The sequence below is a fragment of the Erpetoichthys calabaricus genome, chromosome 3 (assembly GCF_900747795.2).
Source record: "Erpetoichthys calabaricus chromosome 3, fErpCal1.3, whole genome shotgun sequence".
Taxonomy (NCBI): Eukaryota; Metazoa; Chordata; class Cladistia; order Polypteriformes; family Polypteridae; genus Erpetoichthys; species Erpetoichthys calabaricus.
In genome coordinates, this window is record NC_041396.2 from 291,312,895 (window position 1) to 291,336,472 (window position 23,578).

General features: G+C 38.1%; 1 protein-coding gene across 2 annotated transcripts in view; it reads right to left on the bottom strand.

Moving 5' to 3' along the window:
- Nucleotides 1-23,578, bottom strand: part of LOC114649092 (collagen alpha-1(II) chain) — a 94,243-nt gene that overhangs the window by 59,126 nt on the left and 11,539 nt on the right. For both annotated transcript variants that reach the window (XM_028798523.2, XM_028798524.2), the window contains 5 exons: nt 19,332-19,433; nt 6,470-6,547; nt 2,297-2,341; nt 1,855-1,908; nt 220-273 (listed from right to left, as the gene is read on the bottom strand). In XM_028798523.2, the coding sequence (XP_028654356.2) occupies nt 220-273; nt 1,855-1,908; nt 2,297-2,341; nt 6,470-6,547; nt 19,332-19,433 (333 nt within the window). The remainder of the gene's footprint in view (nt 1-219; nt 274-1,854; nt 1,909-2,296; nt 2,342-6,469; nt 6,548-19,331; nt 19,434-23,578) is intronic.

Here is a 23,578-nt window from a genome sequence, read left to right on the forward strand (position 1 = left end):
TGTGCCTTATGCCATGCAATGTCTCATTTCTTCCATCCATTCATCCATTTTATGAATCCTCTTCAACTGTATGACCATTTGGAGGTGTAGCCTATTCTGGTAGCAGTTTGTAAAACAGGAACCAGCCAATGATGTTACTCCCTGAACCAATAATGTCTAACAGCACCACCATCATTCATAGCTGGACACCACATTTCTGTTTCACCTGAGGTTACTTACATCATCTCCAGGTTTGCCAGAAGGTCCAGGGGGACCACGAGGACCAAGAGGACCCTGAAAGAGAAGTAGAAAAGATGGTAATTTGTCTTTATGTTAATGTAAGCAAACAATATATTTTGTAAAAATATTTACACACTTTTAAATTACAAACCTATATTTAAATACAAAAGACCACAAAATTCCTATAGAGACAATCAATTGTCCAGATGCACCTTCTTTATTAAACTCTATTTAATATAGCATCTTTCACAGTAATAGCCATCTCAAGGTGCATTATAAAGAAAACAAAACAAGACAAAAAACAAAGTCACCAAATTAAAACACATTTATATTTACTTGTAATGGTTTTTAACCTTGTCTGATGCAAGAAGCAATGTGGCTTACTTTTACACTAATTTCCTCATCATCTTTTTCATGTGGTTCCTGGCAACAGTGAGTTAAGCTAAGGTCTTTCTCTAGCAGCAAATCACATTTTTTGTGGGATTTTCACGCTGAGCCATACTAGATGTAAGAGATAACCCCTCCAGTGTTTTCTGCGACTTTCTTTCATACGGATATCTTCACTATACATTTTTATGTATATTTCAATGTTCTTGCAGAGGACACACTGAATTGCTTTTTTCTATCTCTTACATAAATAACGCTTAAAACACAATTATTAATACTAAAGCATTCTTCCTTTTCATTGAGTCTATTTTTGACATTCTCCTGGTGCTGTTAGTAGTATGTACACTTACTGTAAACGTAAATTTCCTTTCAGTATAGAATTTCTGAAAACCCTCTTATACGTTTTGGACATACATTAACACAAATTCTCTCTTTTCACTTTACAGAGTGCAGTAAGTTTCAGCCCAGCCAACAAAATTTGAGTGAATGGCTGAAACCAACCATGGACAAGAAGCGGGTCCACTGCAGAGCTCACTCAACCACGATCACTTACACTGGGGTTATATCTGTTCACCTAATCTGCACATCTTTCGAATGTGGCTGGATATTAAGAGTATCAGATTTTATTTATCTATTCACCAGTTACCCACTTCATTGAATTTCAGGGGTACAGTGGGTGGGGCCAATCCTGACAGCAATGGGCAAAAGGTAGAAATCATTCTAAAATGAAATTGCTGTACTATTGCAATCACACTTAGTATGCCAGTTTAGATTCACCAATAAACCAACTCAACATTTTCTTAGTATGCCAGTTTAGATTCACCAATAAACCAACTCAACATTTTTGGGATGAGAGAAGAAACTGGAAAGCAACATTGTGTGTTTAATTCAACCAGCTTTACAGAAATAGATGAATTCACACATTAGCACCGTCAACTCATATCAATTTTCTAACCCAGCTTTTTTCATTACAGATCATCCTAACAGATTCAGGCTCAGACTTTGGTTTTTTTATTCACTTTCTTTCCTAACTGTATGATTTTGGGTCCTGCTGAATTGGATAATCGGAAGTTGAAGCCTAACAGGTGCTTGCAGAATTTGTCAACAGACATTTATGTCCTTCTGCACTTTCCATTTCTGCTGTTTTTTTAAATTGATCTTAAATTCTCCTAATGATCAATTTGCAAAGGATTAAGCCACAAGTCTTATGTCCTCCTGTTTCTGAAGATTGAACTGTTGAATACTTACAGCAGGTCCTGGTTCACCAGGTTCTCCGGGGTTACCTTGGAAACCTTGAGGTCCCTAAAAATGAAAATGAGACAATCAGAATCATTTAGACTGTTACCTAGTAAGAATACCTCCATGTTGGGATTTGTCTTGCTGATTTGTCTTGTATCTCCATAAGAAAAAAGATTTACAGGGTGCTGGACAGGGGGCATTAACTGTGATTTTATGGGGACATGAAATTGCTCAAGCAAGGATCAAGCCCTGTGAAATGCATATAAGTGGTTCGGATATGGGGTAGTATAAGTATTTGGGTTTTGTAAGCAGAAGTTAACAAAATATTAGTTAAGGGAGCTGGAAATCAAGGGAACAAGATCAAGAAAGAATTTCAGGGGTTTCTGGGTGCCACCTCCTCTAACTCATAGAAACAAAACCTCAAATACAGCAGTGCAAACAAGATACTTACAGGTGCGCCAGTGGGGCCAGGTGGCCCTCGGGGTCCCATAGGGCCCTATAAAAAACAAAAGAAATGAAATTGACATTTTATATGGAGATCAACTGTGAGACCTTGTCCTATCTTATTTAGTTGAAAGCTAATAACATAGTAATAGTGAGTTGCTCATTATAGCCTTCACATTAATCATTCAATAAAATGGAGTTCTAGTTCTTTCCTTTTTTCAGAAATATTATATAGTGAAATGATAGTGTTTCCATGCAATATTCAGAGAGTCATGGTATAAAAATAATCACATTTATATAGCTAAACAGGACTGTCCAAACGGCAATCAGTATAAATTAGTTTTAATGAATCAAACACACTCCCCCATGTTTGCATAAAAAACATTTGTGCAGTTCATCCTGGTAAACTACTGTCAAACACTGGATCACCTCAAGATTGCTGTTTGTTTCTTCTTGACTGCTAGAATTCAGATAAAAAAAATCATATGATAGAATCTGTGGATGACTCTGTCATTAATAGTTTTTTTACAAGATAAAGAGGATAGTCATTAATGTATTTATTGTTGATGATTTTGTTCAGTGACATTATTATTCCTTTCTATTGCTAAATATTAATCTCTAAAATAAGGTTACAGAAATAGATTATTAGATGTTCCACTCCTTCTCATCTCCAATAATAATAAAAGCGTGGACTTGGGAGATGGTAGGGCACCATAAATATTTAGTGACAATTATCCCCCTAATAGCTTGACCTTTGACATCAGGATTGAAGAAGTCAGTAAGAAGGGGCAGAAACAACCAATCTTACTGAGGAAAACAAAAAAAAAATACAAGTATTTTATTAAATAAATAGTATACCTGCTTTTATATACTTATTTGTGGATTTTATTATTAAGAACAAAATATACTAATAACATTGTCAAAAGTGGTAGTAAAATCAGTGGTCTGTAACAGTCCACTCTCATTCACTTGCATCACAAGGATGTTAGAAAGAATTCCAACATTGCTATGCCATACATCTTCTGCTTCCAAAGATTAAAATGTGCCATCACACTGCAGATTTAATTTCTCAAGACTCAGGTACATTAAATTTAAAAATATTTTTAATTCCAAAGCTATAAGATTTTACATAATAGTGGCTGTGGGGACCCTGGAGGACTCTAAGGTATTAAAAGTGTACAGTACTGTTAGAACTATTCTAGAATATTCTTATTTAGAGGAGTCCTACGTTTGTGGTCAGTTTTTAAATGATGACAGTCATTCCTTAACTTGTCTTTTACATCTGTGGAACAATATTTTACACTTGTGCATTTCTGCTGCAAACAAACTTTTTTCTGAGATAAAAAGTGTACCTAACCTATCCAACATTAAAAGTCAGTTGCACACAGTGTAGCCCTAAATCGCTAAGGCGTTGGACTTGTTTAATCCCCACTATTGACTTGAACAAATCCCTTCACCTGCTAAAACTCACAACAATGCACTTGTATAACACCTTGGGTGACCTATGCCATGGAAAGGCACTATATAAATTTGGGCAAATTTTTGATTATTTAATATCATGTACTGTATACTACCTGGGCGGCATGGTGGCGCAGTGGGTAGCGCTGCTGCCTTGCAGTTGGGAGACCTGGGTTCGCTTCCCGGGTCCTCCCTGCGTGGAGTTTGCATGTTCTCCCCGTGTCTGCGTGGGTTTCCTCCGGGCGCTCTGGTTTCCTCCCACAGTCCAAAGACATGCGGTTAGGTGGATTGGCGATTCTAAATTGGCCCTAGTGTGTGCTTGGTGTGTGGGTGTGTTCGTGTGTGTCCTGCGGTGGGTTGGCACCCTGCCCGGGATTGGTTCCTGCCTTGTGCCCTGTGTTGGCTGGGATTGGCTCCAGCAGACCCCCGTGACCCTGTGTTCGGATTCAGCGGGTTGGACAATGGATGGATGTATACTACCTTTTCTACCATGAGCTTCAACCATAGTGCATGAAACTAACAAAAATCAGAGGTCCTAATTATTTGCTTATAATCAATGTGTAATAAAAAATTAAGCAGAGGCTATGTGAAAACTTGCAGTTGCTATAAATTCTTAAAAATGCTGTATATACTGTACATAGCTATCTGTATAGGAGGGCTGCAAATAAAATGTGTCCTTATGTGGCTTAATAATAATAATAATAATAATTCATTACATTTATATAGCGCTTTTCTCAGTACTCAAAGCGCTATCCACACAGGGAGGAACTGGGAAGCGAACCCACAATCTTCCACAGTCTCCTTACTGCAAAGCAGCAGCACTACCACTTTAAACATTAAGGAGGCACTAAGAGCTAATTCAAGTATGTTCAAGTGCCTGAGAAAAGACTAAGAATTGAAAATGGAGTATTAAGCATGGGATGGAGGACAGTTGTAGATTACTTACTCAAGGTGCAAGTTAGATTCCAAACCCTTTTATCAACTATTTCTCTAATGGTCAAACTTTTAAGATATGGCACCATGAATATTTATGAAGGAGCCTGTTTAGTGAAAGGTGCTCCTTGCAGGCAATGCTTGGCTTTCACTTACATTCAAAGGAATACTCCACACAAATATTAACATTTTATATGTTTCTGACCTCATGCAGTTTGTATTGATGGCTGAAAAAAAAATCTCGTATTTTCATATAATATAAGCCAATGGTGACCAATGCTGCACAATGGCAAATGATGACAAAAACGTCCATGGACAAAAGAAAAAAAAAACCTCATGTTACTGGTTCCACAGAATCCATATGTCAGTTATCCAGGTGTATGCACAAAATGTGCAAAACATATTCATTTTTTGCTAAAATATTGTTAAAAAGTGACACACGTGTGCATGTAAGACAACTCGAACGTTTATCTAATGGTAATTCCACTCGAGTCGAGGGTTGGTGCTGTAGCCTAATGCTTCTCCTCCTTTCTCCCCTACAGATCAGATGTCCAACAGTCCCAATGACATCCCTTCTGGGTCACAGTTTCTTGTCCCTGCCCTGTCTGGTCTGGCTTCTTCTTAAGGGGCTCCACCGCCCATTTTGAGTCAGTCTGTTGTTTGACTCCAGTCTGAAAAGATCTATTTGATATTTTGTTGTTTTTTTTCCATTAGTTATATGAGGTTTGCCTTCAAGGTACCTCAACACTTTAACTTTGTCTTGTTTTATATCTTACAGTAGATAGTTACGGAAAAATCTCTGCACATCATAAACGGGAAGCACAGGTCACATGGGAATGAGTTTTTGAACTGAAGATCTTCCTGTCCCCATCATTCATTTGTCAAGAGTCTTATCTTCTAAGTGTTCTGCATGTTGTTAGCACACATGGATTATGTGACATAAGTAGTGTGTTTTTTTCCCCCATGGACATTTTTCACATAATTTCCCATTGTAAAGCATCGGTCACCTGTATTATACCTGTATTATATTATAAAATTATAAACTTTTTTATTTTAATTCTGCATTAAAACATGACTAAATTTTTTTCTTGGCCATCACTACAAACTAGGAATCTTCACAGAGTAAGTACCATTAAAAATATATCATTTTTGTGTGGAATATTCCTTTAAATGTGCATAAACTTTGAATAAATGATGACTGAATTAAGGCCAACATCTGACTTCTTGTGAATGGCATCCCAGGGTATTCACTGTGACACATGACAGTATTCTATATGCTAAAGATCAGAGTTCAGGAAGATGAAATAAACAATTCTGTTGCCCAAATTACATTGTGGATGTTCAAAACTGTTTTCTACTACAGGCTTGTATGAGGCCATTAAATTCTTTTAATTTTTATATTGAATTCTTATATCAAGAGAAAAATTAATGGCTAAGGGTGGCAGTAAGTTTGGTAACTTTGTGCACCCTTAATCATAATGAATGAACCAAGCAGCCAGGGCATGGCTTGGCAATTTTAAAATCTAAGTGTTAAACTGAATGGTAAAAAAAAGAGCAGATCCCATGTTTATATTTTTCCTTGCATTTTGTTGTTTTTGGATGGTGAATGTTAAAAAGGTACAAACTAGTCTGTATTCTGTGTTAAAAGCCTCTAATTCGTGACCAGAATTAAGTCACTCTGTTTTGCATTCATTCATTTGTTCATTCATTCAGGGACAAATCATAGGTGCTGTGGTCAATCGTTTTTTCTGCCACCAGTGGTCAAAGTTAACATGAAGAAGCGTCTTACCATTGGTCCTTGCATCACGCCCATCTGAGCTCCACCAGCTTTCTCATCAAAACCAGCTGACATCTGAGCAGCAAAGTTCTGTAAAACAAAGAAAAACAAAATAAGTTGATCTTTTTACTGTAATAGTGTCTGACAGAAACACATCATACTTATAAGATTATCATGGAAAACAGTGTATTTTATATATATATATATATATATATATATATATATATATATATATATATATATATATATATATATATATATATATATATGACAACACAAGATGCATTTGTTTATTGACCAGGCACAAAAGGCCATGGGGACCTAGTAAGGGTCTGAGAACAATGACATTTGAGGAATGATTTGTCAGTATTTGCGTTGTGTTCCTGTCACGTTTATCATTTACTTTGGATAACTTGCTCTAAACCTTGCTTTTTGTTTTTTTTTTTAATTCTATTCTGGTTCACCCTGTAAAGTATTTTGTTGGTGCAAGGTATTGCATAAAATAATGACTGACTGTGATGTTATACATTCAGTTTATAATGTTTTCTGTTCAATGGTTATAAATATATTCTTTGAAAATTCCTCTAGACAGTTATAATATAAGACATCTACCTTTATTCTACCAGTCACTTATCTTATATAGAAACTGCAAGGTTTCATTACAATACATACATTTACAGTGGAAAAAAAGATAAAAGATTATTTCCGTGCTGAAAAGGAAAAAGTAAAAGGCACAAGGTTTCAACTGTATAGTCTTCCTCAGGTGTGTAACCAAACAGGAATGATCAGGGAATATATTGTAGATAGGAGGGGAAAGTGGGAACAAAACCATGGCAGATACAAGGAATGAAAGGTGAGAGTAGGTGTGAAAAGATGACATGAGAGAAGATTAAGGGAGAGATCAAAATGTTTGTCAGTCATTAAGACCTGGAGAAGCATACATTTGCAGTATTACTATATGACATACACCAGTGCATCTTTTTAAGTGCTTCATGAAAACACACCTCATTAAAAAGCATCTTGGAACTGCTTGAATTCTTTTACCACTGTTTTCTTTCGGGGGAATCTGGTGTTATAGACTTAACTGGCCTTCCAACAGCTTTGTTATTATTTGAGTTGTGTGTTGCATGCAGACTAACTGTGCTATTATACCTCTTGTGGTCAGCTTTGCTTTATGTTATCTATTACTCACTGTCGTTTTAATACAGTAACTCAAATTGCGAAATGGCTTGCTTTTGCACCACCACCATCTACTCAAAGCACCATGATGTTCCAACAGTGATGGATTAAAAGCCAGAAGTCTGCATGACCATCATCATCAAGTCCTTCCGTGAGAACCCAATTACAAAGAGGACTATTTTATTTATGTTAGGTAGAATGCGCAGAGGGGACTGTGTCACATTCTGAACAACTTCTGGACTATGCATAATAAAGTGATTTTTTTCTGATTTTTAGTTGGATATGGCATTCTTTTCTGACTGTGCTATTTTGGTATTTGGCACACTTATGGTAGATGGATTAGATTTCCACTGAGCAAGATAAGACAGTGTGCAAGCAGTGTGATGTAATTTACCATAAGTAGCAACATCCCACTGGGTGTTATCCCAGGCCAGGTATTTGACATTAGGCATTATTGTAACCCCAAGACCGTCTGATAAAATAGGGAATGATTTAATTCTAAATGGGCCTTGGCACATTCCCCAAAACATTCCTAAGAACATTAAAATAGTGAGGCTCTGAGGAGTATGTATCTCAGCGCTGTCTCTGGAGCATAGGGGCCTACAACGTTTCTAATGCCTATGTATGTTTCTGTTTTGCTATCAAAACAGAGGCCCCAGTGCACTACTTTGCCTGGGGGCTTATAATTCCGTTAAGATGGCCCTGAAAATGGCATCTCTCACAAGTGGGGCTTGATACATTTTGTATTGTCTGAGTTGACAAAGATGTTTTAATGTGCCTTTTATTTTGAGACCATTTATAAGCACTGATTAAGCAATAATGCAATTTAACTAGAAAGCAAAAACAAGAAGGGAAAGCAGAGCAAATTGTTTGCTTGCTGTAAGTAGTACTGAAGGTCTAGCAGACACTAGCCTACAGATCCCTCTTAAAGATTGCTAGCTCAGTCCTTATCACTTATTTACAACTGTTTAACCTGCTGGAACTCAGATTGTGAACATATGGAAACCACTGTATTAAATCTAATGACCAATATTTGCTATAAAAAGACACTACAGAAAGAACTGCGAGAAAGCGGTAAGCTTCCTCATAGCTCCAGAGATCTAGGTTTAAATCCTGGGAACTGTTTATGAACATTTTATACATAATTGTACTCTCTGTGTGGGATTTCCTCCCAAATCTTAAAGGCGTACAAGTTAGGTTAACTGACAAATCTAAATTGTCCTGGTTTATAAGATTGTGCCCAGCAGTAGACTGGCACCTAACCCATATTTTTTTTCTGTCTTGTATGCTACAATCCTGAATTGGATATTTGACTTAAAAATTGTTGGATGGATACATAAAAATAAGTGTGGCCAATCCTTAAGCACTCTGGCGTTTTTTTTTTATTATATATATTTTTAGTAATCATTACTGGACAAGACCCGGGTTCGCTTCCCAGGTCCTCCCTGCGTGGAGTTTGCATGTTCTCCTCGTGTCTGTGTTTGTGGGTTTCCTCCCACAGTCCAAAGACATGCAGGTTAGGTGCATTGGTGATTCTAAATTGTTCCTAGTGCGTGCTTGGTGTGTGTGTGTGCGCCCTGTGGTGGGCTGGCACCCTGCCCAGGGTTTGTTTCCTGCCTTGCGCCCTGTGTTGGCTGGGATTTGCTCCAGCAGACCCCCATGACCCTGTAGTTAGGATATAGCGGGTTGGATAATGGATGGATGGATTACTATATAAATTAAAAATTCCTTCTTGGCCAAAAGGCTGATATTTCTCATAGTTTGTATTTGGAGGACGGCATACTCTACTGTGTATGATTAATTTCCAATTACTAACAAAAACTTTATGCTGTGCTCACAAGCTATGGGTATTTTCCAGGTTAAAATGGGTTTCACATGCTCACATCCTGATGTTCACTCGACTCTCTGGTTGCTGTTTTGAGAGAAAAATCAACTGTCTATTGATTTGTTGCTTGATTCAGACAAAATAAGTTAGAGATTAGTAAAAATGTTTTATAAATATAAAAAGTAGACTAGAAGTTTTATGCCTGTGCAGCATTGCTCCAACCACTATAAAAGCACAAAAGTGCATTTCAGACTAGCCTGGTGATTTTATTTTATGTAATTTAAGATGGGTTGGCACAGTGGCAGTGCTGCTGCATTGCAGTAAAGAGCCCAGGGTTCACATCTCAGATCCTCCCCACATGGAGTTTACATGTTCTCTCCATGTTTGTGTGGGTTTCCCCCAGATTAGTTGGATTGGTGATGCTAGTGTGGGTTTGGTGTGTGAATGTGTGTGTGTTTACCCTGGGATGGACTGGCAACTTGTCTAGGGTTTGTTCCTGCTTTTTTTCCTATGCTAGCTGGGATAGGTTATGAGCCTGGACTGAATTATGCAGGTTACAAGATGACATAAAATGACAGCAGCATTGCAGTGGGTAGCGTTGTCACCTATTTCAAGATTTTTATTGTTACATACACTGCAAAGGCATAATTAATTTATTGTGCCGCAGTTTCGGGGTGGCAGAGGGAAATATGTGCAGGCAATAAGACAATAAGATGATGTATAAATATATAAGAGTAGAAGGAGATAAATAAATCAGTCAGTAAGAGTAGCAAGTGCAAAATGGAACAGTACAGATGTATAGATTGGGTTAAACAGTATGGAATAAATGTAGATGGCAGTACAAATGTAACATAAACTACAGCTGCAGATAAACTAGAAGGTGTGTGTGGTACAGGGCATGTAAGATTATGGATCCAGCATTCCTGGTTCAAATCTTACACACTGGTTGTTTCTTGTATGGATTTTTCACTTTCTCCATGTGTGTTTCTTTCTTAGAGTCAGGGCTGTCTTAACACACGGGCACACTGGGCAGTTGCCCGGGGGCCCCACAAGCATAGGGGCCCATGTTTTTTTCTGATGCCCATGTATGTTTCTGTTTTGCTATCAAAACAGGAGCCCCATTGCTCTACTATAATGCTGTTAAGCCTGTGATGGAATGTCACCAGGTCAAGTTCTGCCAAGAAAGACTTTAGCATCCTGGGTCCCTGAAATGGATTAAGCGAGTCTGAGAATGCAGATTTATTTTAACATGTGAAATGAGAGATCAGCGTTATATCACATCTCAACTAACTGGCCCAAAATTGTTATGTTCAAGTTGCGCACATTTTAGAAGCTCATATTTCCCATTTGTGACATAGCATATATACATATATCCAATACATGCTAATAATATTTGTACTTACAGTGTAAATATGACAGAAACGACCGCGATGACAGTTTTGCAGCTTGTTTAAACTCTTGCTTGATTTGTCATTCCCACGGCATTTTATTGCATGACCCAAAAGGTCCATTTTGTTCGACCTTCTCGCACGTGTAGGTCCGCTATAAATTTTCTAAGTCCCATCGGACAGTGTCAACCAGTGAATGCATGCCGTCCATTGCCCATCAATACGCGTGCGATTCCATGCTGTGTTGAACAACGCAAACTCAACCTGCTAAAAAAACGGCGCGCACAGCTCCGTGTTCACTCAGATCGTGTCATCTGCTAAACGAGGCAGGCGGGAAGCCAATCCGTAACCGCCACGTCACCACAGCTTCGTCGACACATTCGTAGGTGGGCGCGTCTTTTAAACGCATAACGGAGCCGTGAACGTTTAATACAGTATTACTCTCTACAATCCTCAAGAAAATAAACAAAACAGGCTTACTCAGTTTACGCTTGGTCACTGGCGCTACTGAATTGCAGCAATTAAAACTATGACGCAGGAAAAAGCTGTCAAACTCAAGGACTTACTCCTAATGTGACGTCGAGAAAGTCTCTGGCGCAGCTCGATTCGCCGTTACAATATTGAAAAATGTACCCTGGAGATGTATTATTTTGTAAGTTATTTTGTATTGAAGATTTACATAAATGCAAATGTGTTAACAATAAGTAACACAGGGATGCATTGAAAAAAATTGTCCTGATTATTTCATGTGATTTTTTTTTTATAAATTTTTGGACGCTGAAATAAAAACAGGTTTTGTCCATCACCACACATTTTTTAGCTGACAGTTGGAATTTTTTTTAACAATTTTCGCACTCTGATTAATGAAATAGCAATATTTTATTTTAGCATAATTTATTTGAATTTAACATTTTCTAACATTAAAATCTGTACTTACAGCTTTGAAAATCTTTTCGAGAAAATTATGGTTCATATGTGGGAACCTGAAAGATGTGTAGCTTACTGGGTCAGCAGATATTCAAAGTTTTCTCTATAAGTGGGACAGCAGAGCAAAGAAATTACAGTGCATTGCGTTCAGAAGGAGTAGCCAGCTATTAAAAAGTGACAGCTTGGTGCCATAAACATCATCAAGACTGAGCTTGGTGGATCCAAATGAAGTGCTGCTACCACTGCTTCATATTAAACTTGGATTAATGAAGGAGTTTGCCAAAGCCCTATTTAAAAAAATCAGCCTGTTTTATATTGTTTTTCAGAAGGTTTCTGACTTTCTCTGAAGCTAAAGTGAAAGATTTTTGCTGGGCCTGATATTAGTAAAATGGATGTCTGATGCTGAACTTGATGGTGTGATGAACAACTTGGAATAAGGTATGTGGGTATCACTCAGAAAAGTAACTTGTATGTTTTTAAGTAACAGCGAAGATCCAAATTATAAAGAAATGGTGAAAATGTATTAGCCAAGTTTAAGGAACTGGACTGCCACACGGGTCTCAAAGTTGAATATGAAATTTTTCCCTGAAAACGTTGGAGTGAATGAAGAGCGGGATGAAAGATTCCAACAAGATACCAAGGACATGGAAGAAAGGAACCTGAGACGTTGATGTGGACCACTGCTGGATGAGGATGAAAAAGTGGACAAATGACACGTGGCAAAAACTAGAGAAGCCGTATGTAAGTGAATAAATATTCATTATTGTTTTTTTTGCATATATATTTAAAAATATTAGAGTGACTAAATGTTCTTATTATAAATGGATTTGGAACAATATTATATACAGTACATGAATAAATTGCATAATTTGTTACATTTTAATGTAGTGAGAAGTCATGCAAAATGATACCTTCTATTGGCTAACTAAAAAGATTACAATATGCCAGTTTTCGTGGCAAGTCAGGCCCCTTCTTCAGGCAAGAAGGTTCCATTTTGCTTGACTTCCTAGTACATTCATAATGGCTAACACAGTGCAACACCCTAGTATTACATTTTAATTAAATTTATTTAATTAGTCAGTCATTTTCTAACCCGCAATATCCTAACACAGGGGTCCGCTGGAACCAATCCCAGCCAACACAGGGCACAAATGCCTGGCAGGACTCCAGGACACACACACTAGGGACAATTTAGGATTGCCAATGCACCTAACCTGCATGTCTTTGGACTGTGGGAGGAAACCCACGCAGACACAGGGAGAACATGCAAACTCCACGCAGGGAGGATGCTGGAAGTGAACCCAGGTCTCCTTACAGCGAGGCAGCAGCGCTATCACTGTGCCACCGTGCTGCCCTTTTAGTTAATTATTTAAAAATTTTATTTTGTACTGAAATGTGATGTGTTCAAACATTCTAATTATATGTTTTATCGTGTTTATGAATGCAAGTAAAAATAACTAACAATTAAAACAATTTTTTATGAGTTTAATTTTGCAGACCTGTAAGTGCACTTTATGCTAGTGATGGTGTTTATTATAGAAAGGCCTTATAAAAAAAACATTTTGGCAGGTTCACTTTAGAAGGGGGCTGTAAAAGAGCACTTTAAGGCAGACATCCTAAAATCGGACCAGGAGAAACACAGTAGCTTCATCTTTATGTTCCAATCCAGTTTTTCATTCAGAAGCCACTTATTGCTCAAGCTACATTTTTATGCTTCATTTTAGCGAATGTGCCTTTTTTAAGATTTTCAAACCTTAATGGCTTCCTTTAGTCTTAAAAGCAACAGTAATTGTTTCTATATGACATTGAAATGTAAACAACAAGGGAACCACAATTAATCATTGAAACTTAATCCTATTTACTCCTCTGTGTGTTCAATGTGAGGTATCTGTTTCAATAAAATGTTTGGGGGAAAAAATCAAAGGGAAGAAAGTTAAGAAGGGTTGTGTATTGGTAATCAGCTCCCTGAAAAACCATTTGGATCAGTGGCTGAAGTTGTGAAAAAGAACTGCTGGTAATCCTTGTTGTGTGTACTAAATAAGCGGAGGGGAATGTGCACAATATACAATATATACTTATCTTGAAGAGTGGAGGGTGGGTGGTCCCCCTTGGAGATTTGAAAGCAACTGTAGTGGACACAGTTTGTTGCTTGTATGTACCAGTATGCATTCATTAACTACCAGTACTTATAAGGCAAGAATGGGGAATTTCAGGTACGAAGAACCAGTGTGACCTGGCTACTTCAAGCACTGATTTGAATGATATTCTCAAAGGAAAAAAAGTTTGCAATATAAGATTCACCTGACATGGCAGAATAAAAATGCTGACAAGCTGTAAAATGATATAACAGATTACATTATTGACAAGGATTCACTTCCATTTAAGCAATGGGGTTGGAGCAAAACCCCTGCATCCATTGCAGCCCTCGAGAGGACTGAACTTGAGGATCCTGACTCACTGTTTGACACTGATGGAGTTGCATCATCTCCCTCTGTTCTAACAAAACAATGCCATTTTTATTATAGCTCTGTGATCAAAAATAGATTTGCACTGGAATCATATATGGAAAAGTGATATGGAAAACTGGTTCAATTAGAATTGCTTCAACCTCAAATAAAAAAAAAATCTGTAAACAATTCAACTCTAGCTCTATACTTGTGAAGTGGAATCAGCTCCTTCACTGTTAAACTCCATCAATATGAAAAAGTGCTATGCACGGCTTTTAATGCTTTTGACTTAGTTTGCTCATGCTGTTAAACATTTTACAAATTAGTATAGCTCTGTATTAATGCCGTAACACGAGTTTCAATATGCAAAAACTATATACGATCATAAGGCCGTTAACTGTATCTGTGTCACTTTGATTATCTTGGCTAACGTTCTACAACATGAAATATATAAACATTACTGTAGTGGAAAAGACTCATGCAATGGTATTCAGTATGGAGATGCTATAGAAAACCAGAAGATGTTTGATTCCATCCCTACCACTGGCTGACTTGATGATTTTGAGGTGGTCACTTCCTTTGACTGTACTCCAATTACAATAGGACTACTATAAAAACTTCATTATAGCTCCTTACTAGTAAAGAGACATGTCAGAGTTCACTATAGAAAGGCAGCACTATATAAACATCATAAGGCTGATGAATTGGCACCCACTAGTGACTTACTTTGTGACTCAAATTGAGTCACTTCATCTGGGCATTAAAAAAGTGCCTTGGGATATAGAGTTCACATTGAAGGGTGCTTTATATAATCCCATTACTGACTCACTATATGCCTTTTAGCAAGTCACGTCATGCGATTGTGTTCCAACTATAAAAATGCGAGGAGGAACGCAAAAATTCACAGAACTGTTAAAAATGTTGTGCAGCTTACAGCTGTTCCCCCTCGTATGTGTAACCAGTTGCACAAACTTGTATATGGTGCTTACTGTACAGAGACTGAGTGGGCCACGAATTACCCTGCATTCCAGTCGGGGAGTCAGTCCATCCTTTAGGGCACTTCCACCTTTCAGAAATGTAAAATGCTGCAGTGTTTTACACTCATTCACAGGAAAAGAACATCTTTGGTGCTAACTTAGCAATTGTACAGGTTAGGTGGTCGAAATAATTGTGTGCATTAAAATTGTTAATAAAATAGAGATCCATACTTAATTAACTATAGTAAGATGGGACAGAAATCCAAGAGGATGGGAATGTCAAAGACTCATGCATGAACTCTTATTATTAAGAAGCCAAACAGCCAGATGAAGCCCTGAACACTACCAACCTTATTTAATAGGTTACCAAGATCAGATTCAGTGAATTCTTAGTGTCTGTTAAATACATAAACTGATATTTTAAGTGAAATGTTTCTTAAATTACTTTATATACTGAACATTAAACCAATACACTTTAGACTAAAAGTAACAGAGTTTTCCACCTGAGAAAACAAGCTCAAGAAAACTAGCTGTCTACTGAATTATAGACGTTTGCTAACTTTATCCACTAGGTGTCGACACAACAACACTACTTTACATGGCTATAATTTCCTTATCAGTTTGTTCCTTATTGTTTGCAGATATGTATTTATATGTGTATACATAAATATCTGGGGACTTGTCTTTGCTTTTTCAATAAAATCAACTCCAATTACAAGATGGAAACCTAACATGGAAGGACAAAGACATTAAAGTGAGACTAACAATGTTATGGGTCACACTTTTAACCCATGATTTGATTTTTGATATACTTTATTAATTCCTGAGTGGAAATTGTCTTTTCACATGACCTTGTTTAGATTTGAAAATGTTACTTTCAGTCATAATTTTACAGCCATGGTAAATGTCAGGTGGTGAGACTCTTGATTTATGCAGTATGACTTTATTGACCATTTTTTATTGTTATTTCTGTTTTTCATATTCTGTTTCAGTTTAATTGTAGCTGCTTGCCCTCATGGCGGATGACTGGAATGCTGCCTTACAGCTGTGTTGCCTAGTGGCTAAGGTGTTGGACTGTAAACAATAGTTCAGTATGCACCTCCAGTTCACTGTATTACCCTTGACATGCTGGAGACTAAAGAAAGCTACTATATTAAATAAACATGTTATAAAATAGTCAAAAAATTAATCCAAAACAGAGGGGCAGTAACCAACTGGGAAGCAGAGGGCCTGAAACAGACTGCTCCATTTGTAAAAAAAAAAAAAAAATAGTATAACTATATTGCAAATAACACTGGGATCATTTAAAAAGACACCATATAAATTGAAAATCGCTTGTTTGTAATTGGTCTATAAAGTGTGCATGTGGAGAATGTGAATTCTTTGGTAAACAAAGCTGTATTAAAATCAGCATAATGGGCTAAATGTTGTCATTGAAATTAGTGATGGCATTTTATTTCCTAACCCCAGTTTTTCCCATTCTTACTTCCAAATATTGGGCTCATTTTAGCTGCTGTGAAAGGACTGGCAGCTAATGCATAATAAAATAGGGTTATTTTGATGATGGTTTGAAAATAGTCTAGGGACTCACTAAAAGTATTTACTGTATGTTTAAAATAACCTGGTTTTCACTTCTCAGGTTGTTTAAAGATGCCAAGATGCCACTGGGAGGCAACACTGTATGCTTGGAAACTATTGATTAATAGATTGATGAGATAGGATAGGCACTATATAATAGATAGACAGGAAGGAAAGGGGCTATATAATGGATTAATTTATACAGTAGATAGAAAAGTCACTATAAACAGATAGATAGAAAGGGACTATATAATGGGTTAATAGATAGATAGAAAAGGCAGTATAAATAGAAAGATAGAATTTTATTTGTCCTCAAGTCAGTCAGTAAGTCAAAAAACAGAATACAAAACCTGTACATGAGAAGGCAATTGGGGAATATGGCCAAGAAGTTTACTTTACTAAAGTAGTGCTCCCTTTTTGTGTTTGGAAATTATAGGAGGACAAAATGTGTTTGTGTTTGTGAGTCAGAAAGCAGATCTAATTTAAAGCTAATTACAGAATCAGTATGGCCTATTGGGTGGGGACATGATCATGCTCATAATGAGACATCAGTTAGCCCAGTGAAGCACTGGTCTATTAATTTATTTTTTTTCTGCACTGTAGTTTCTTCACCTTGATTCTCTTTCTTAAAATTCCCATTAATTATTAAATAATCAATCACAGGCTATTATTACCGTGACCTTGGACAGGAATCCACACCATTCTCATACATGTGAAAAACCTGCTGCTCAGGTCAGGTTGTGATGCTATTTTAAGCAAACACCAAAGGATCCACATTTTGTTCCAGAAGAAGGGAGAAAAGGCTGCAGTCCATGCCAGTTCAGACAGAGTAATCGAGTGCATCCCAGGACTAAAGCACATGTCCCGTTCTGATAGGATTAGGAAGTTAAAAAGGAAATGGTTTACTTCAGGATCCATATTTGCTCATCTAAAGTACATGGGCATGACAAGCCTGTTACAATGCAGTGATAGCATCATTCCACAGACAATAACAACATCAGCCAACTGGGCTACAGATTTTATGCTTCATTTGTGAGACACAAGGAATGGGGTTCAGTTCCTGAGACTATAGTGGGACAGTCTGCAGCAGGTACTAAGGGAAAATCCAGACTTTGTTGCAGTGGTATCAGAAGCTAGATGCCTTTCACCGAGAAGTATGTAACAATGTTTAGTGTGGAAGCCATAATGGCACTGACCTCACAGGTGACAATATATATTGAGTTTTCATTGGGGGGTGTTGATTGTGAGCGTTAAGAGTTTGATTCCACGTGGGGAACATTATGGATTAGTGCGATCACAGTTGTACTGTGGCTAGCTGTTGAATACTTTTCATTGATAACCATAAATTAAAGAAAAAAAAGTGAAACACTGTTCTCAGGCTGCAAAAAGACAGAAACAGAAAGGAAGGTTAGAAACACCACATTTTGTGTCTAACCTTCTTTTCTAATTATTTCACCATGGGAATACCCTTTAACTTTTTTTTAATATTTATGGTTATGATTGCCCTTTTCTCCTTCTTTGCCTTTAAAGATGCACACCACACAGCCTTTGAGTGCTACAATGTTGAATGTGCCAGCCTGCTATGGGATAATAATGACTCTGTTCCGGAAGGCAGTTACAAGACTGATGGTTTAGGCCACAGAGGTTCTCCATTTTCAGTTCAGAGAGTTAGGCTGCTTGTTTATTTGGCCCACAGTAAGGCTGTGAACATGATGGTCAGGATTTGATTCCAGGTGAGGGACAAGATGCAGAGAGCATTAAGGATAAGCCTGATGTTAAATGCAGTTGTATCACTGTACCTTTTTCATGAAGATAGTGAAATTGTGTAAGCCTGTTATAATCCAGTTACAGTACCACCCCATAGATCATGACAATAGTAGACACCTTGGCTACAATTGTTCTTCGTCTTACATGTTACACTGCATGCCTGTTGCCAGAACAGCTATCAAGAGATCTGTGGTTTGATTCCCAGTGGGGATCAAATCACTGGACACTAAGGCTAAAACCAATTGCAGCTACAAAATATAGTCCTTGTTTGCTAGTTGGTCCCCTAAAGATTAGTGTACAATATTATAATTCATGGGGTCCACGCAAACAGTTTTATGCTGTTTCATTTGTGAACACATTGAGGCTCTGATATTGTAGATGTGTAGGATTTTGGAAATGTCCAGTAGTCAAATCAATTCTGAATTTACAACATTAGATACAAATTTGACAAGTACAGGCCATTCAGCCCAAAAAGCTTGCCAATCCTATCCACCTAATTTTCCCATTAAAACATTAGAAAAGTTTTGACAAGAACAGAAATTTCTTGTCAGAAAGTGTCAGAGTGGGAAGCCTCATTCAAAGGGGACATGTCAGAATTATCATTTAGTATTAAAAATTGAGCATTAATATATTTTTAAAATTTTACTACAGTGTAGTGAATATATATAATGGATGTTGTGGTGCAAGTCACTGGAAATGCTGAGGCATCAATGCCTTTCATGAACTGATGGTTGATTCAAGGAGAGACATGCTAATTGCTCAGTGTTGTCTCAGGAAATTACTTACTCCGCCAAGGCCAGGTGGTCCAGGAGGACCTGGTGGGCCAGGAGGTCCAGGGTTTCCAGGAGTGCCAGGTTCACCGTCACGGCCACGTGGCCCAGGAATGCCCTAGAGAGAGGTGAAAAAAACACTGGTGAGGTGACTTTAAATTACTAATGGTATATACAGTACAATTAATGCAAATCCAATACATACAAAAAAAACCAAAGTACTAAAAGGTCTTCACTAAACAATATAATTACTTAATCAAACTCTTCAAAACAAGCAAATAAAAAAGTAAGCATTTAAAGATGCAGAAAAAATATGAAAATGTCTTCATTTCCTTTAAGTGTAAATCTGACATGTCTGTTACTTTTCTAAATGTAAATTAAAAGGGAAATAACAGGTCAGCTAATTAAACAATGGGATCAATTAAAAGTAACAGTGACTGACTGATTGAGAAGCTGGTTGGAGCAAAAACCTGCAGGACTGAATGGTGAGAACCATGGTATTAGATAGATAGATAGATAGATAGATAGATAGATAGATAGATAGATAGATAGATAGATAGATAGATAGATAGATAGATAGATAGATAGATGTAGCATTTGTTGACACACTTCTACTGAATAATTTGTTTTCTTAAAGTCCTCATTTTTAATGTGTCAGAGAGAGGATGTGCAGCATTGTTCATAATGACACTTATTTTTGTTTTAATTTTCTTCTTTGCTACTACCTCCAGGGTGGTCCAGAGTGCATTTCATATCTGAGCTTGCCCTTTTAATTCACTTGTTAATTCAGTGGACCTCTTTTGAACTGATGTTACCAGCCTTGTAGAAAATCACACTGGCTATCACAGAGTTATGGAAGAGGTGGAGGATATCACTACCCACATTAAAGGAATGCAAACTCCTAAGGAAAAAAGAGCCTACTCTGCCCTTTCTTATATAGTTATTCTGTATTCTGTGACCATTCCAACCTATCATTAATGTGGACCACTTCACATCTGCTCCTTGAATAGTGACTGGACATAGAGGCTCTTTGGTGCAGCGAAAGTCAATAAGCAGTTCTTAGGTTTTGCTGATATTAAGATGCAGACAATTCTCAAAGTTCTCCACGTGACACCTCTTTTCTGTCTTATTCCCCTTATCAATACACCCCATAAGTGCTGAATCATCTGAAAATTTCTGCAAGTGACATGACAAGTGACATAGGAAAGTAAAACCAACTTTTAATCTTTACAGAAATGTAAAAGTGTATGGAATTAAAAAGTATGTGTGTAAAATGTTTGCAAAAAATAAACAACATTTGTGGCTGATGTACTGGAATTCAGTTTTATACATGTCCAATAACAGTTGAACAAACTCCCATTTTGTATGAAGTCTGTATATTCATCTGTGTCTTTGTGGGCCTTCTCTTATTCAGAGGTAATCTGCAATATCAAAATGTACAAAAATATGTTTGATTTTACCTGGATGAGCATGAGAGAGTGTGAGTATGTGAATGACTGCCATACAATGGACAGTGTTTGCTTCAGCCCAATGCTCTAGGCACCAGCTATAATCTGTACTGATTGAAATGGCTTCAGTAAATGGATGAATCGGGTCAGGTCAGGTCAGGTCGGGGAGCATGCACTGGTACAGCACTTTGCCACATCCACCACACAATGAAACAGCTCAGGGTCCTGGTTGGCAACCGGCAGACACACGGTCCAGTCCCACCCTCCAGAAATGACCATCTATCTGCCGCAGCCAGATGTTACGTGGGCGTCCCCTTGGCCTGGTCCAGCTGCTCGGGTCCTCAGCAATGAGGATCCTGCAAGCCGGATCACCCTTGGGTAATATAGCTACATGGCCGTAGTGCCATAACTGACACTCCCTCACAATGTAGGTAATGTGCCTCATTTGGTACTCCATGAGCAACCACTCATTCGATACAAAGTCAAACCAGCAGTACTCAAGGATTCTCTGAAGAGACACAGTACCGAAGGAGTCCAGTCCTTGTGTCAAGTCACTGGCTAGCATTCATGTCTCTCAACCATAAAGCAAAACAGGAAGCACCAGGACAGGAAAGACTTGGACCTTCTGTTTTTTTGCAAAGATATTGGGAGCTCCACACACCATTTTCCAGCGACCTCATGATCCCCCATGACCTCCTAATCGGTCTACTGACTTCATAGGAGAGTCACCAGAGAAATGAATGTCACTGCCGAGGTAAGTAAACCTTTCAACAAGGTCGACACTCTCCACAGACACACTGCTGATGGCTGTGCCCAAGAGGTCATTAAAGGCCTGGATCTTGTTTTTCATCTAGGACACTTGCAAGCCCAGACACTCAGACTCCTCGCTCAGTCTCTGAGACTGCAAACATCACAGCATCATGGCAAACTCAAGATCAGTGAATCTTCTTCATCAAAAGATGCCCCACAGCCACTGGACCCCACAACCCTTCCCAACACACAGTCGATGCAAGCATTAAACAGAATAGGAGAAAGAACACAATTCTGATGAACTCCAGAATCAACTGGTAAAAACACAAAGGTTCCGCCTCCACTCTGCACAGCACTCATAGTACCAGTATACAGGCTAGCCATAAAATGCAGAAACTTTGAGGAGATCCTGCGAAGTCTAAGGATGTCCCACAGGGCAGCTTGATCAACTGAGTTGAATGCTTTATGAAATCAGTGGCAGGATGCGGTTGATGGTAGACTTTTTAGTCGTAAAATCAGACTGCTCCAATCACTGGTTGGTGAGCAAGTGATCACGGATCCTATTGAGGATGACCTTAGCTAGGACCTTACCCAGCACCGAGAGCAGTGTTATCCCCTGTAGTTGCCACAATCTAGGTGATCACTCTTCCCTTTCCAGATAGGGACAACAAGTCCCATTTTCCAGTCAGTTGGGATGATGCCCATCTCCCAAATGGAAGCTAAGACTGCTTGCAATGCCAGGAGGACAGCCTTACCACCAGCCTGAAGAAGTTCACCCTGGATGCCACAGACCCCTGCAGTCTTTCCTACCCTCAGCTGGTTGTCCACTTGTGCAATCTCAGTGAGATTGGGTGGTTCATAGCTAATTGGATGATCAGCTTCAAGAACCACGGTCCCAGAGATATCCAACATCCTAGCTGGAGGATCAGTTTTTAAACAGCTGCTCAAAGCAGCCAGCCTAGCGGGTCACAACTGCAGTGTCATCCGTAAGGACCGTTCCATCATCCGCTCTGGATGAATGAGTGAATGAATATGGAACAGACATAAATATATAATGGAACATCTCTCCTATGACTACCTGTCTATTGTAGGGTCATTATCAGTCATAGCCTATTCCAGCAATGTAAGCTTTAAAAAGATCCACAGCAGGACCACTCATACCCACTTTGGAAGGGTGAATACAGTATAACTGATTAAGCTAGATTGTACAGAGTAAATGTGGAGGAAATTTACATATACACGGTGGGAATCAGGCAAAGACCTGGTTAGGAATCAAAGCCTTTATTTCAGCACAGGCTTGATGAGATAGAACAGAAGCCACATACACCTACACAGGGCCAACTAAGAGTTGACAGACCAGCTATTTTAATAGGCTCATAGGGTCCTTATTATCACGTATTTAGAGTACAGTGACATTCTTCTTTGCACATGCTGATTAACAAGCAACACTTTGCAGAGAATTTCATTGTTAGGTACCATTGTGGCTAAGAATGTTCTTGTCTCTTTCTGAATGGCTCCCAACTCCGTCTGTCAAATTTCCTGATTATCCTGTCTTTATAATCTAATACATTATATAAATTGGTGTTGTACTTAAAATTTGTGCTGTGGAGGGTGAAGGGAAAGTTGTGACAGGACTGAATGACAACATTTTACAGAGAACACTCACACTCAAACTATTCAGTCATATCATGCAAAATTAGATTTGTTAAAAATTGACAACAACAGCTCTCTGTTATCCAAACCAGATGTTTCTATGTGTGTTTAGTGGTGGTTGTTGTTTGTATTTTTAAGTTTATATGGGAGCTTCTGTAATGTTTTGATTTTCCCTTGGGGACAAATACAGAATAATCTAATTTAATCGAATGTAACATGAATGTCTTTGCGTTGTGGGAGGAAACAAAAGCAATTATCATTCATCAAATTCCTAAACTCACTTATTTCAATTCAAAAAGGAGTAGGAACCTGTCAAGTCATCATTAGCTTAAATTCAAGAACAGCCCTTGATTAGGTATTGGTTTACTATCTACTTATAGATGCCCACATTCACTTAAATTCTAATGTTATG